Source organism: Simochromis diagramma, unplaced genomic scaffold (genome assembly GCF_900408965.1).
Source record: "Simochromis diagramma unplaced genomic scaffold, fSimDia1.1 OVJJ01000603.1, whole genome shotgun sequence".
In the NCBI taxonomy this organism is placed as follows: Eukaryota; Metazoa; Chordata; class Actinopteri; order Cichliformes; family Cichlidae; genus Simochromis; species Simochromis diagramma.
The window spans coordinates 16,399,769-16,415,567 of NW_024387414.1; the positions used below are offsets into that span (position 1 = coordinate 16,399,769).

A 15,799-nucleotide genomic window follows, 5' to 3' on the forward strand; every position below is an offset into this window, starting at 1 on the left:
GGCACTGGGTGTCTTTGCAAAAGATCAGATCAGTGTTAAATGATAGCTATATGAGTGCAGGCTGTATTTTCTGACAGGCTGTTGCTAAGAACCCTCTTAGAAAATATCTGGCTCAGCTGTATCAGAAAATGCTTAACAGGCTGATTTAAAAATAGATATACATGACTGCTCCAAAGGCTGTAGTAATATTATTTGCATACTTTAGAAGTGTTCTAATGAAAGTTAAAAAAAATAATAATAAAATAAAATAAAAACAGCATTCTTATGTTTCTATTTTGAAGCTGTGTAAGGCCAACCAGTTAAGAGCACAACCCATTTTCCATGTCTATACCCAAGCTAGGCTATGAGAGGAGGAGAGCAACAGCTTGGTTTTAAATTTTTTACTTCATGTCTAGAGCATCTGTGGGTTTGTGAGAAATTATTAAAGAATCCTGTTTATATATCTGGAAAAGGGTCTTGTTCTGAAATTTTTATTGATTTTTTTTCGGCATCCTTTTCAAAAGCAACAGCACGATTATTAACAACAACAAAACAAAAACAGTCAGAAATATAGTGTGGAATATTTGTTAAATTAATAGAATTTTTCATGGACACTGTGTATGATCATGTGCACTCTGCGTGTATGTTGAAAAGGGCCAGGCTTGCTTTGGGCTGTCTCACAGGCTGTGTGCTCCTGGTCTGTCAACCAAGCAAGATCACAGGACTGCAGCACCCATCACACACTGTGCTGTAATGGATTTAATGAGGGCTTGAGCAGCGGATGCCACACACATACACAAACACACAGCATCAACATACATCGCACTGTCTTCCTGGATGCTGTGTTGTGATTGAGGTTATCTGACAGACACTGTTACTTCCTTGGAAGATGGAAAAGCCTGTGATGTTCCTTCTTTGGAAGATGGAGGCACACAGGTTAATGAAAGTGAACACTGCACTATCACACAGGGAGACTGTCTGAATCCCTCTTTTCCTCTCTTCTCTCTCTCTCTCACTTTTTATCTCTCAGGATGGATGACCCGTTCTGCCTCTCTGCTTTGAGGTCACCTTTCTACCCACTGCCAACAGGGGGAGCTTTACCTCCTATCCACCCCTCTGCTGTTCACATGCATCTACCAGGCATCCGCTACCCTGGAGATTTCACGCACCCCTCATTGTCGGCATTGCAGTCTGACAGGTAAAGCCTGCTTAATTGATGAGTGCTGTATACAGTCACATTTATTTATATGAGGCATATCAAAGTGGTGTGCTGTGGTCATGGGTTGTCTTCACTCACATCATCTTTCCTCTTTTGTTTCTCTCTCCATTCTGTTTTTTAGGCTTCAGCTAGAGGATGAGCTGCGGCAACGAGAGAGGGAACGCGAACGAGAACGCGAGCGTGAAAAAGAGAGGGAACGAGAGGCTGAGAGAGAGAAGGAACGGGAGAGAGAACGAGAAAGGGAGAGGGAACGGGAAGAGGCGGAGAGGGAGAGGCAACGAGAAAGGGAAAGGGAGAGGGAGCGCGAGAGAGAACGGGAGAAGGAGAGAGAAAGAGAGAAGGAACTCGAGAGGCAGAAGGAGAGGGCACTGAGGGAAAAAGAGCTGCAGGCATCCAAGGCCATGGAGAACCACTATCTGGCTGAGCTCCATGCCATGAGAGGACAGGAGGACCGAACCAAGCCTGAAAGACTAACCCCTAATCGGGCTGGTATGTGTCCGTGCATCCTACCTAGCCTCTATTAGCTACAGTCTTTTTACCTTTAAAGTGGATATCTCTCTGATATTTCTGACTCTTCAAAGCTGTTTTATAGACCAGATAAGTACACAAAATTAATTTTTGAAGTAATTGTTTCATGAACGTAATTATCTGTTATAACATGAATGTTAAATTCTTTTATACCAATCTTTCTCTACAGACAAAACCAAAGAGCCCGCTCTTCCAGCTCCCAAACCAGTCCCACCAGGAATCCATCCATCTATAGTCCAATCACATCATGGTCTAATCTCAGGCCACAGCATCTACATGGGGCCTGGCACTGCAGGAACAGGGCTTGCAGCCTCAATGATTGCTCAGAGGAAAGACGAGGAGGAGAGGTGGATGGCACGGCAACGCAAGCTGCGTCAGGAGAAAGAAGATCGTCAGTGCCAGGTGTCTGAATTCCGCCAGCAGGTTCTGGAGCAGCACCTGGACTTGGGTCGGCCAGGTGACACTCCAGATCACAGGACGGAGTCGCACAGGTGAGACTGCACGCTTAACTTGTTTCAGTCCAGCCAATTTGTGCAAAAATGTCATACAACATAGCATGTAGTTGCAGTATTTATTTTCTCCTGTTATCTGATAGAGACGAGCAGCTTTTGGGGCAATGTGCTCACTATTTCTGGGGGTTTTTGGCTGGCTCTGCTAGTCTGATAGGGACAGTTGTGCCTGTGGTTTTGAAGTCTTGGAGGCTGGCAGGCTTTAGAAGTTTGTTTTCAGGCAGGACTGTAAAAGAGTAAGAAGCTTCACATCTACTCTATATCTGTCCAAGCTCCCTTCCAGGCCTGACATGTAGAAAAATAATAGGCACTGTTTAGGCATTGTTGTAGGTTATGAAGAGGAATCCTGATGACTGCTGTTTCATGAGTTGACATGAGTAGGGGGTTCAAATAGCCAGCAAGTGGAACTGCTAAGATACACAAGGGCTAATACTTTTTAATCCTCTCACTCTTGCATAGCATAAGCCCCAGACCTTATTTGTTACTGTGCCTCTGTGTGTGCTATTGTGTTTGATTCAGAAATGAGGTTGTGGTTCATGCTGGTAGGACACACACAAGATACACACGTCTGCTATCGGTAACTTACCTACGGTATAATCGCAGAATCACAGCTGACAGGCTGCAGATTGCAGATAAGACACATTTACTCAGTGACACACACACAAACACACAGAAAAGAAAACACAAACAGGAGGCATAGATAATTTGACTGGTCATGCAGTGCCTGCTCCTGCCAGGTTTGATTTGGAATGAAGTTTGAGACAGTGTCCATCAGTCTCCCATTACCATTTCCTTTCCCCCCACTGTATCATTCTTTCCTTTACAACCTTGCTCTCCCTTTAAGGCTATTTTCTTCTACTCTCATCATTTAACGTGAGCCCTATTCTAATAATTCATTGTTCTTCTTAAGCTCTCTCTGTTAGTTCTTCTCTTCTCCAGAAGCCTGTTAGGAGAACATTGCTCCGGCCTCTTCCTCAGTATACTGCTCTCTTCCTGTGTGTGCATGCCTCACTACAAGGGCCTACCAGATCAAAAACAGCTCTCTATATCTGGAGGACAGTGTGTGTGCCTTGGCCACATTCTCACTCTGCTCTGGGCTACTCTGTCTGGGCTTGATAACACTGCTTTGCACAGACACGCAGATCCACAGACATACTGACATGGATGAAAGGAAGTAGGCAGGGCATATGGGCAAATGTTGTGCGTCCCTGCATAGCATGCATGATTCAGAAACACTATTTCTCAATTTTAGAAGAGATATGGGTGTTACCCTGCATGTATAACAGATTAATAATTGCTGTTCCGTTGTATCTCTGCAGACCAATACCTAATCATCATGAACCAGGAAACAGGGAACTCAACCCTCTCTTAGGTGCCCCTCCACCTCTCATCTCCCCCAAACCTCCACAGCCACCGCGTGAACATCACCCTCCACCTCCTACCACCCTGTGGAACCCCGCATCTCTTATAGACACAGCCTCAGAGTCGAGACGTAACCATGAGCCCTCAGGGATGGGACACTATGAGCTCAGTCGGCTGCCCCCAGGACCCTCCAGATATGAAGACGGAGCCCGAAGAAGAGACGGTGGTGCAATGGAGAAATATCCTCCTTTGAGAGGTCCCCCAGGTCTGCCTGAGCCCAGCACATACCTTGCTGATTTAGAGAAATCCGCCCATTCATTTTTGAGCCAGCAGAGGGCTTCCATGTCTCTCTCCAGCCAATATGAACTGGAGGGAAGCCTGAAAACCAATGCTGGAATAAAGAGCCTCCAGGGTCACCCAGGGTATAGTAGACATGGACAAGCAGTGGTTTCTGGACCAGCAATGGGACTGGGACAGGTAGCCTCATTGGGCATGGTCCCAGACGCGAAGCTGATCTATGACGAGTTTCTTCAGCAGCATCGGAGGCCTGTCAGCAAGCTGGACCTGGAGGAGAAGAGGAGAAAGGAGGCCAGGGAGAAAGGTACTTACCCACATACTATGATGAGATGTATAACTTGCTTGGAAAATCAAAGATCAGTTCTTTTTTTTTTTATAGATACAGAACTGACATCCTTATTAGAGAATTTAAAGAGTTGAGTGTCAGGGGTGACCTCTGTGTTTGCTGCAGGGTACTATTATGAGCTGGATGACTCATACGATGAGAGTGATGAAGAAGAGGTGAGAGCCCACCTCAGGAGAGTAGCAGAGCAGCCTCCACTGAAACTGGATGACTCTACAGAGGTAAAAAGATTTTCCAACACATGTGCTTTCTGTACCTTTGCATGATTGAAGAACACACAAGCGCTCATGATGAAACATCACAGTAAGATGATTGTTTTTCTCATCTCTGTGCAGAAACTGGACTTTCTGGGAGTGTTTGGCCTGACCACAATGGGCCGACGGGATGAGCTGGTGCAGCAGAAGAGAAGGAAGAGAAGGAGGATGCTCAGAGAGCACAGTCCCTCCCCACCTGCCTCACAATCAAAACGCACTCCTCCACCTCAGCTCAGCACACGTTTTACCCCTGAGGAGATGGACCGAGCGCCAGAGTTGGAGGATAAGAAGCGATTCCTCACCATGTTTAGACTGTCCCATGTGACCATACAGCAGAGAAAAGGTAAGGCAATTTTTAGTGAGAAAGAGATTAGAGCATTCTACACTTTTGATTCGCTTACTCATTTTTGCTTTAACCCTCCAGGTGTGTGTGTGTGTGTGTGTGTGTGTGTATATATATATATATATATATATATATATATAATTTTTTTTTTTTTTTTTTTTTTTTTTTAAATGTGCATCTTTTAGTTTTGCTTTTTTGTGGTTGGTGGAAGAGCTAACCTTCCCCATCAGTGCATGAGTGGCTTCCTCATTGCAAAAGGAAAGATCTCCTGTATGAAACAGGCCATGCTGCCTTCAATGAGAAAATTTCATAAATTGGAGATACAGACTATTCCCTGACACTGACAAATGTTTGAACATTATATCAAGGAATAACAGGGCACACATCTGTATGCTTTGGCAATCTAGCTAGTAACTCGTACAGCACAGAACTGCCCCAGTGCCTTTAACGCACCATACCAAACACCTCCATCAATTATTCATATCTTTTCTCTTTGACATCTCATTTCAGCAGTGTGAAGAAGAAGACTGATTGCATGCTCATTTAGCTAATAGAGTACTAGTCATTTTCAGTTCATCCTACATCTCATTAATGCTTTACTTCCATTACCTTCTCTCGAGGTAGCTTGCTGACTTAAGCCTCAAAGGAAATAAGGGGTTGAAGTGATCTTGTCAGTGCCATATACCTATATTAAATGCATCGTATTGAACATATTTTTAACATAACATATATATTATATTTAACAATGCATTCCAAAAATTGACTTATGTCAGGGTTCTCTTTACACGGCCAAAATGTGCCTAAATTTCAAAAATAGACACCCATGCACTGACTGAATTGGGAGGGGCAGCAGTAGGCTTACAATGATCTTAGTCTAATACTCTTCATTTATTCTTCATTTACTGTTTCCTAATCACAGATGCCATGCCTCCCACACTGTCAGGCCACCTCCTTTTACACACACACACACACACACACACATCACACTTGGCAAAATGAGTGCTACTGAGTGAAATTGCAAATAAGACTAGGACTGATGCAAAATGTGGTTTTTTTTCTTCTTCCTGTTTTAGATAATGAAAGGGTAGTGGAGCTGCTACAGGCAATTAAAGAAAAGACTGTGACCTTGGATACCATCAGACATGCTCCACATCCACTGTGTAAAAGTCCTCCAACTCAGATCTCTAGTAAGTTACGTGCTAATGAACATAAACACACACAACTTGTCATCCCTGAAGTAATGTTAAAGTGGTGCTAATCCGTGTAATGCAAATGAAGAGGGGTTATAATTGGGGCCGTGAATGTGAAGATGTAAAGTAACAACAGTTTCTCATTGCATTGTAATATTGTGGATCTTGACCTCATCAGCACTAACATATGTTTAAATGATTGCAGATCCTGCATTCTCCCAGCCTCCCTCTGAACCAGAGGAGCACCACAGTGTCAGACCACGCAGCCCCTCCTCGCATTGCCCAACATCCCCCAATGGGCATCCAAAACCCCTTGGGGACACATTAAGACCAAAGGCACCCCCTTCTCCAGCTGTCTACCCAGACAAGGCCCGGGGGCCCAGTGAGGGACCGATCTCAAAGAGGAGCTCCAGCCTGCTTAACAGCTTGAGGCCCCCACTCCCCCTGCAGGCTAAAGAAGGTCATCACAGCATCAATGGACGCACACAACCACGGGACTTCGCCCCAGAGGAATTTGCCCAGCAGTTCCACGAATCTGTGCTACAGTCCACTCTGCAGAAACATAAAGGTAAACAGCTCAAAATAAGGCATATTTGGAAAGGTGAATAAATGGAGAGCAGGCCAACATAATTTTTGGAGAGACTATCAAATATGAAGAAATGATGGAAAATATCCCTTTGTGTAAAATATGAAATTGATGAAATGTGACATCTCTTTCTTCTCCTCAACATTTGTCCATTAGGTGGAGCCGCAGGGGTGTCAGAATCATCCCACCTCCAGGAGTCCTCTGTTCACTACAACATTCCCGAGCTTCAGGGCCCTCCTGGCCGACCACCACAGCCACATTCACAGTCCCACTCAACTCCACAGTCATTTCCACATCCACTTTTGCACTCTCACCCTCAGCCCAATGGGCAGCACCTCTCGATGCCTCAGCACAGGGAGGCATCGGGGATGAGGGAGGACATGTCTGGTCCAGAGGACTCTGAAGAGGAAGACGAGGAGGAGGAAGAAGAGGCTTCAGTTTTCAAGTGGCAGGGGATTGAATCTATATTTGAAGCTTATCAGGAATATGTGGAAGGTAAGTAGCTGAGGTGCCTGTGTCTTACATGGACTGATATTAGATCACTTTACATACATAAACAGCTTTAACAGTCCCTCTGTTATTATCACTGTATAATTTTATGAGGGATTAGAGGTTTTCTTTATTCTTTGGAATATATACTGAGATTACTTATTGTGCACAAATACATATTATTTTGCATGTGTCATTGATTTATCCCCTAAATCAGAATTACTTGTTTTAGATCCAACTATACATTTTTTCCATCATTGAGCATGATCTACAAATATGCAAATTGGCCCCGCCTTCACCTTTTAGCTCTTTGCCTGCAGCGAGGCCCTACTTTCCTATTCACTCCTGTGAACCCCACTCAACTACGCATTCTCCTGCTAGATGTAAAGAGACACAGTGCTAATATTCAGTGAAGAAAAAGAAAAACACAGTGCTTAAACTTGTAAATCTGAATGTGTGGAACACAGAGAGCACTTTGTTCCAGCAGGTCATGAAAAAAAGTCACAAAAAGCTTAAAAACACCCACAATACATTGGGTAATCAATCGCATATATCAAAAATAAAACACTGAAAGTAAGGTAACTAACTGTAGTCAACATCTGTAGTTTCTATAAATAAATTATGTCATATAAATACATTTCTGGATGGAAAAACTACAGTAGAAATAAAGAATATTAAAGGCAACCACACATTTCTGGTTTATTGCCACTGCACATGCTTGGGAAAAGTAAATAAAACAGGTAATAATAATGAAATAATGATTTATGAAGTTTAAAAGAGTTGTCACATTATTTCTGTAATGTTCTGTGTTTCCGTGTCACTTCCTTATGAGTATAATGTATATCCTATTTTAAGTTGTTGTAGCATTCTGTCACCACTAGAGGGTAGTAGTCATTGTTCATTTTACACAATTCAATTTGTATTTAGTATTTGTACAAGAAAATTAGTGAAAAATGGTTGAGTTGATCTCTAATTACTCCCAGTCTCACATTCACAGCCTGCCACTAGTGTATTTTAAGACCTTTAACAATGAAGGCAGGAGCCTGAAGACATTTGCAGCAGATTATCCTGCATCTATTTAGATGGTCCAAATTCTGCTAATCCTGTTTCTCTTCATTTTCTCTTATTCCATTTTCTGATCCAGAGCAAACTTTGGAGCGACAAGTACTGCAGAGCCAGTGTCGAAGACTAGAAGCTCAGAACTACAACCTTAGTCTAACTGCTGAGCAGCTGTCTCATACCATGGGGGTAAGACAAGCATACAGAGCCACTTAAGCTGAGGCCAGGAAGTCAAAATATTTACTACATAACTGCAAGTGACTTAGCAGCAGCGCTCTGCTAAGAAATTATGAGCATCTATAATAGGAGTGGGTGCACAACTTTACTTATTTTCGTAGATCAGTGGTTTCATAAATAGCAGAGCAAAGTAAAAACTTATACTTTACACTATTGGCCTCTTCTGATCAATCACTGGAATCCAGACAGCTTTTCTTTATTACACTCATATTATTGCTTTTCTGTTTTTCACTTATCTTTGTAAATATTGTTATATATAGCACAGGTTTGCCTTCTCATGAAGATCACTGTGAATTAAAATATATATATATTCTTATATATTTTTAATGTCCTTGGTTACCTAGGAGCTGATGTCCCAAAGACAGAAGCTGGCAGTGGAAAGAGAGAAGCTACAAGCAGAAATGGAACACTTCAGGAAGTGTTTGACGCTGCCACAGACACACTGGCCAAGAGCCGGCCATTATAAAGGTTACCCTCCGAGGTGACCATGACGCTGATTTTGATAGCCCTTGGGCCCCAGCCTCCTCCCCTTTCAGACTGACTCCCAGAGTTTATTTTTAATGGCCTGGTCCTCATAGCTCCATGGAGGATAATACGGCTGGCTAGATACGATGAATGAATGAATGGAGTGAATGGATGGATAGATAGATAGGTGAATGCAGAGGAGACCGGACCATTCAGTGAAGTACAGGCAGTCTTTGGATTATGGGTCAACAGGGACTGCACCACAAGCCACTAACGTGTGCCAATGTAGCCAACTCCAAGATCAGTGAGTGTATGGGGCAGAAAAACCTGAAGATCAAGATGACACCTGCTTTTCATTCTTCAGTCCCTGCTGCGCTATTGTTCAGTCCCTGCATCCCTCACCGCCACAGCTACACAGACAATCCTGCCAATGAGGGAGCAGCTACCCCCAGAGGGGGGTGTCGTTACAAGACTTGAAAGCTCCAAATCTCCAAATGAAGACCTTTGGTCATTTGGGACTGATTTCTTTTCTTTTTTTTCCTTTTATTTTGTGGCCACATGAGCTTTTGAACTGGAAATGCACTTAATAAAAGCTGAAGAACTACCTGGTGGTACTGTGTTACAACAAAGAACTGTTCAAATTAGGGAAGAACTTAGAAAATGCACATTTTTGGAAAGAATTAAGTAAATGTTTTATTTCGAAATAGAAAATTTCAAAATAAGAATTTTAAAAGGTGCTTAAGCCTTGTATTGTATATAATATGAAGACTTAAAAAGAATTTTGTATGTTTTTATTACTTTAATCATTGTTCTTTTAAAAGAAAAAGCCTGCCATTTTATATGTTTATGCTTTTTGGGTTGAAAAAAAAGAAAGCCTTGCTTTTAGTGTTTGTACTGCTGCTGGCTAGAACAGCTTGTTTTGAGACATTTAGCAGAGTGAGAGGAAGCAGGATGCACTCCTCTTATTCTGTCCCGGCACTGCGCAGCTGAGACCCCAGCCACAGCCACCTTATCTGGCCTCTGAGCTCAGCAAAGCTTACTTAGAGGTCCTGAGATGTGGCTCATGCCCTCCACTCCCCCTTCATTCACAGCAGTGTGTCTCTGTTTTAATGCCCATTTCATCAGCTCCTCCCAGTCAGCTTTACTGTTGCTGGCATGACCAGTTAAGTACTCATGCAGAAACCAGATCCACAGCCACTTTTTTTTTTTTTTTTTTAAACTTGATTTTCTTGATTATTGTAAGACATTTTCTTACACAGCCAGCAGATAAACCTTGCTTTATCCTGTTTTTGGACCTTCACTTTACTTTGTATGACGCATAGCATTGAACTCAAACACACGATATGACGGTTTGCGGTATGCCTTACAAGATCAAGCCCCTGTCAGCAGCCATGAGACGAAATGGTGCCAAAATAATGATAAAACGATAGCATAGTAAATTATTAGTTGCAGTTGGGTAGCCAAACATACAAACCAGAATGGCCATCTTATACTGCTGAATATGTTTGACATAACATCATCTACTCTTTGCATTTCTCTATTTTTAGGACGCTCTCCACCCCCACAAAGTTGCCAAGATGTCCTAGAAACCAGGCAGGACGCTTAACTGAGCAGCTCCTGGTACATTTAAAATCAGAAAGGTTTGCTTTACCTTGGATATCTGTTTACAACCTCCATCTGCCCCCCATCTTCCTAATGAGATTTGGCTCGTATTACAGTGACTTTCTACCCTGTAATTCATCTTGTCTCCACCTTATGGTTCTATGTGCACTTGGAGACCTCAGACACAGTGAAATGAGGTGTCTAGGTCATCGTTTGACTTGTTAAGGTGTGGTGGTGGGATGTTTGATGTAAGTGGGTTAAGGATTTCAGTATTTGCAAATAAAAACTTTAAAAATGTACCAATATTTAATTTATTTTTTAAAAAAAGTACTGAAGCACAACTTACCCCCTTACATACACTTTATTACAAGTGCCTCAAGAATTTGGGAGCATGTGAATGAGTTTCCGTCTACAGGACAGACATTACATAACATCAGTGATCAGGGACTTTGCATATTACATCCAAGTGTCTACTGTATGTCATACCTTTCAAATATGTACAAGTCACAAACAGATACCAAGTTTCTTTCATCCAAATGAGTCACAAGACAATTTTTTTTTTAGATATAAATGAGACGTAAGCCAGTTTAGAGGAATACAGAGTGTAGTCAGATTTTTTTTTTTTTTTTTTTACAAAGAAGAAAGCCAACAGCGTAACCTATCTGTAAGTGAAGGAGCATGCATGCTGAGGTAAGCTGCCATTGAGCTGGGGAGGAAGGTGCAGTGTGGTAAGCCTCTCTTGCTCAGCCTCCCCGTGTCTCCAACCCACGCACGCTCATGCAATAGCCCCATTACTCAGTGGAGGATGTCTAGATGCTGTGAAATCCTGTTTTTAAAATGTACTTGTTTGAATTCATTGTAATGTAATATATTCTTTGTTGAATGTAGTAATTAGGTATTTATGAATATATGGCTGTGATTTCAGACAAAAAAGAAAATAAAATATTTCAAAAATGTTAAATATCAACCTTTGTCTCTTTGTGGGTTCTGGTTTAACAGCTGGACATTTTGCACTAGAGATTAGGAAACTGATTCATTTTCGGTGCAATCCTGTGAACAATATCAACCAATATTATCCATCTTTAGAATAAAATGCAACAAGAGTTGAGTGGAATTCCTTTTAATGTGGGTTTTTTTCCCCCACCTAAATACATTTTAGGAAGGAATTGTTTAGTTTACCAATGTTTGTCAGAAACCACATTCATTCTAGTAAACCAGAAAACATCTTTTTTAATCACTAACACAACAACAAGATCAAAAATCACAATAAGACTGATTAAAAATTGTGAGGGAAAAAAAGTATACATGTATATACTCTGTTTTGAAACCTAATGACAACATTAACAAATTATACACTAACTGCAAACAGCAGATTCACACAAATCAGACCGGAGAGCAACATGATAACTTAAATAGTTGAGTAAATCTCTTCACTTTTCCAGAAAACTGTCTTTAATGTTAGGTTTAACCCCAGTCTTGCTAAATCCAACCCTTTTTAGCAAGCCTTGTGTGTTCAAGCTTTTTTACCAGTAGTCCATGAACTGCCCTTCACTGCAAGTTGGACCGTAGCTTGTACATACAGTTGAGAGTATCAAGAAGAAACGCTCGTATGGTGTTGATCTCCATCAGAGTAAGGTTGTCCAGCTGTGGACAGAAAGAGGAATTAGGTATATTCAAAGATTTAAAATAACACTGTTACTCTGTGACACAGTAGGTAACTCAATGATAAACAGGTGAAAGTTCATTGTGACTGTCACTGTTAATATGCGGTATGGTATTGTCAGCAATTGCAACATAACCAATGAATCTTTTATTACTGGGTGTTTTTTTTATGTTGATTTGCTGTAATACATAGACTGTATAGAAAAGATGGGCACTTTCTCAACTGACATCACCCATTGATTTGTGAAGTCCCTATGTGAAGCCTCAAGCCAAATGTTTTCACCGTTGCCGTCTTAATAATGACGAAATGACATGAAAAGCTACTACAGACTACAAGTCTGCCTGCAGAGAGCGTCTGTCTTCAGATGGGGGCAGTCCTTTCTGTTGAATCAAAATAGCCATCATGCTGTTCCTATAAGGCTTAAAACTTGGGTTTGAGACCATAAACACATCAGTAAAGTGTTTCATGAGGTCATAGGGAGCCAAAAGGTTTTTCTTCTATACTGTCAGACCTCAACCACATGAATCACCCCCTGCAGGTCATCAGAAAGAATGCAAGTGTAAGACATTTCCACATTAGCTTTACTTTTAAGACAGTGTGAGGGAAACACCTAAAGTGGGAGTGTAGCTGTTAAGAAAACACATTATGGAACACTTAAATCAGATTCTACATTACCTATAGATAACATTTACTGAATGCTTATATACAGCCAATTAAATTGGGGGAACTTAAGGTGATGCCACTTTTTCTAAAGGATCTCAATATGCAATGGGTCCACAACTTGAAGGGATAATGAATAAATGTCACACTGTCCTTTTATGTGGAACTGGTAATTCTGTTATTATGCTGTTGAATTTGTACTTACTTTGCATCTGTTTTCAACTCAATTAAATGTTCAAAACTCAATGGTTAAGTGACAGCAGCACCCTAAACACCCTACATGTGATCAGTTTTACCTTGGCATAAGCTTCCTGCTGACTGATGAAACTGTCAGCAGACAAGCGGAGCTTGGCAACGCGAGTATCCCAGATGTCTTTGACCAGTGTACGGATCTCATCTGCTTTAGGAATGTTGTCAGACGCGCTGCAGAAACACAGAAACCTCTCTTTTAAGGGGAGGGGGGGCACATACACCAAGCACACAACAGTACTGAGGGCTGTATTTCTGTGGATTACTTAATTGTATATGACTCACTGGTTTAGTAGCAGCTTGGTAAGCTCCATGTAGTAAGGACTAGGAACAGGTGTAAACATATCCTCTTTTCTCTCAAGGTCTCGCATCTCCTCCAGTTTCTCTGCACAGTGAAGGAAAATGTCAACAGCAGCAAACTGCAGCGACACACAAAAATGCTGAAAGATTTTCAAGATTCTTCTCTTTTCTGCTGACTTTTGTAGGAGAAGTAAGACAGAAATTCCAAATAAAACCACTTTGCCCAGAATTTATTCTTTTCAGCATTTCTTACAGCATACAGACCAACAACGACATACACATATTTTACACATTTTGCATTTGTAATGAACACAAAATCTGAATAATTTGCCTCTTACAACTAAGGGAACAATCTTACTGCATTTCTTGTGCCCATTTTTTTTAACTTATGTAATGCAAATTTGGAAAAATAGTTGTAGGAGGTAAATATTTTAGCACTACTTACTTGTCAAAGTTATGGCAAGGCAGGTCTAGGCTTAACATGGTAGGCCAGTAATGATTACATATTTCATAATGTGAAGTAAAAATAAATTCTCAAAATACTGAAAGACCCTCATCTGAAACATTTTTAAGTAATCCTGTCAGTTCATGCCTGGAAACAAACACCTGCAAAGACCGCATCAGGAAAAACTTTTAACTTTACCAACATCCATCCACTCAGGAGGAATAATTCTACACTTCTGTCTCTGTTTTAGGTTTAGAGCCAGCCACACGGGAACATCAATAGGTAGTCCAGGGTTGAAGGGACCCAGATCTCCCTGAGAACACAAATACACATATTTTATCGTGCAGCACAATGCATTCCCCACTTCAGTGAAGTTGGAAAGATACACAATTGCACTTTCATGATTAATAAAAAACATTGCTAGAAGATAAACAATGTCTCTTTCCAACAGCAGCAACTACAAGTTACAGTCTGATTTACATCAAACGAGCCATCCTGAGAGCTTGATGAATAACACAGGCTCTCTTGTGCAGCCAGCTACGTAAAAAAATACCGAAAAATATTCCATGACTTTAGTAAGTAAAGAAAGTAAGTAAAAATTTATTTATATAGCAAGATAAAAATCACAAAGTGCTTCACGGAAGTTAAAACATAAAAACAAAAAAATCAACCAAAAGCAAGTTTAAAAAGATGAGTTTTTAAGCTGTTTTTTTTTCTTTTCTTTTTTTCTTCAAAGACCACTGAGTCCGCAGATCTCAAGCTCAAAGGGAGCTTGAGACAGTACAGTGTACTGTCATTAAATTCACATCATGCTGCGGGGGGGGGGGGGGGGGGGGGGATCTTGTTAGCTGTTATTTATTTTTAAAATTGAAGAAAGAAAAAAAAAAAAAAGGGGGGGTTTGGAAAATGGAAAACACCATGACAGTGTATGAGATTTTAGAGAATTATTGAACAATAATTCTCTAAAATCTCATACACTCTCATGGTGGCTCCAAAAATCGCGCATTCATGTGTTGACTGTCAAGTCTGCTTTGTTTATAAAATACATTTGACCCAAAGTTTTTTACAGACAGGCACAGTTAAATTCCAAGTCTCCCAAAAAAATAAAATAATCCAAAACAAACAAACAATCAATCAAACAAAATACATAAAGCTGAAAAGTGTGTTTTATTGCAGTATTGAGTCTGTATTTACTTGATCGATAATAAAAACTGCAGTATAATATAGCAATAATAGTTCGGGGTACTTTTTGAAAGGCCAAAGATACGGTACCGAATATTATTGGAGCTTCAATTTTTTCGAAATATATTTAGACAGATTTTAATTTAGCTGGAGCGACTTATATTTATCTTAATGGATGGTAGTTCGTTAAAGTCTGTTTGAGAGATGAGGCTTTTTTTGTGCGTGTTTTAATCAGTCACTGAGTGAAGTGATCCACTCAAACAGAAACATCTTTACATACATACATACATACATACCTCCAGCTTTAAACTGAGTGTGTCGTGATATAATACAAGCCCAATATATAGCCCAAGGTTTAGCTAATATTGCTACAGTAACTGTCAACGTCTCAGTATCTGGTCAAAAACCAGCTACTTAAATACAGACACAACTGACTTACCCCGATTAAAAAGACTTTATCTAGGCTGAAATTTGGTATTATCTTCACCATCTCTTTCTCCGCAAGGAACTCGACCTCCGAAGCATCCATATCTGTTTGGTTTTTGTGTGTGTGTGTTCAAAAACTTCCGTCCCACTCGCACTGCACTACAAACCGTTCCCGCGCTGAAGGCAGCATTAACCGACAATGAAGTCAAGAAAAAGACAACTACGTCATCAACAGGAAGCGCAGTATCGCAAAAGTGAACATTATTGTGTGCCGTATTACGGCACGTCACATTTTTATTTTTGTTTTTCTGTATAATTTCTCGAATCTCGGTGTTAATTGCATTTTTAAAATTGTTAATTTACGTGTGAGGTGCGGGCCTGGCCGTGACGAAGCTGACCATACCTTAAATTT

General features: G+C 41.0%; 2 protein-coding genes across 6 annotated transcripts in view; one reads left to right on the forward strand and one right to left on the reverse strand.

The window, feature by feature from the left end:
* Positions 1 to 11,092, forward strand: part of gse1 (Gse1 coiled-coil protein) — a 165,584-nt gene extending 154,492 nt beyond the window's left edge. For all 5 annotated transcript variants that reach the window (XM_040011515.1, XM_040011519.1, XM_040011516.1 and 2 more), the window contains 11 exons: positions 1,010 to 1,177; positions 1,320 to 1,687; positions 1,896 to 2,217; positions 3,555 to 4,198; positions 4,346 to 4,458; positions 4,573 to 4,834; positions 5,908 to 6,021; positions 6,230 to 6,592; positions 6,767 to 7,105; positions 8,244 to 8,347; positions 8,740 to 11,092. In XM_040011515.1, coding sequence (XP_039867449.1) covers positions 1,010 to 1,177; positions 1,320 to 1,687; positions 1,896 to 2,217; positions 3,555 to 4,198; positions 4,346 to 4,458; positions 4,573 to 4,834; positions 5,908 to 6,021; positions 6,230 to 6,592; positions 6,767 to 7,105; positions 8,244 to 8,347; positions 8,740 to 8,880 — 2,938 coding nt within the window. In that variant the 3' untranslated portion in view covers positions 8,881 to 11,092. The remainder of the gene's footprint in view (positions 1 to 1,009; positions 1,178 to 1,319; positions 1,688 to 1,895; positions 2,218 to 3,554; positions 4,199 to 4,345; positions 4,459 to 4,572; positions 4,835 to 5,907; positions 6,022 to 6,229; positions 6,593 to 6,766; positions 7,106 to 8,243; positions 8,348 to 8,739) is intronic.
* gins2 (GINS complex subunit 2) lies at positions 11,076 to 15,599 on the reverse strand. Its single transcript, XM_040011525.1, has 5 exons — positions 15,401 to 15,599; positions 13,978 to 14,092; positions 13,320 to 13,419; positions 13,082 to 13,208; positions 11,076 to 12,106 (listed from the first exon to the last, which is right to left on the reverse strand). Exons 1-5 carry the CDS (start codon positions 15,488 to 15,490, stop codon positions 12,011 to 12,013), a joined length of 528 nt encoding a protein of 175 aa, XP_039867459.1. The 5' UTR covers positions 15,491 to 15,599; the 3' UTR covers positions 11,076 to 12,010.
* Between the last annotated feature and the right edge of the window lie 200 nt (positions 15,600 to 15,799).

Excerpts from the sequence above, each read along its gene's own strand:
- gins2 (XM_040011525.1), bottom strand. The coding sequence starts at position 15,490 with ATGGATGCTTCGGAGGTCGAGTTCCTTGCGGAGAAAGAGATGGTGAAG. Across the intron at positions 13,420-13,977 it reads TCCTGAGTGGATGGATGTTG|AGAAACTGGAGGAGATGCGA; the intron begins GTAAAGTTAAAA and ends TTCACTGTGCAG. Across the intron at positions 13,209-13,319 it reads ACCAAGCTGCTACTAAACCA|CGCGTCTGACAACATTCCTA; the intron begins GTGAGTCATATA and ends GTGTTTCTGCAG.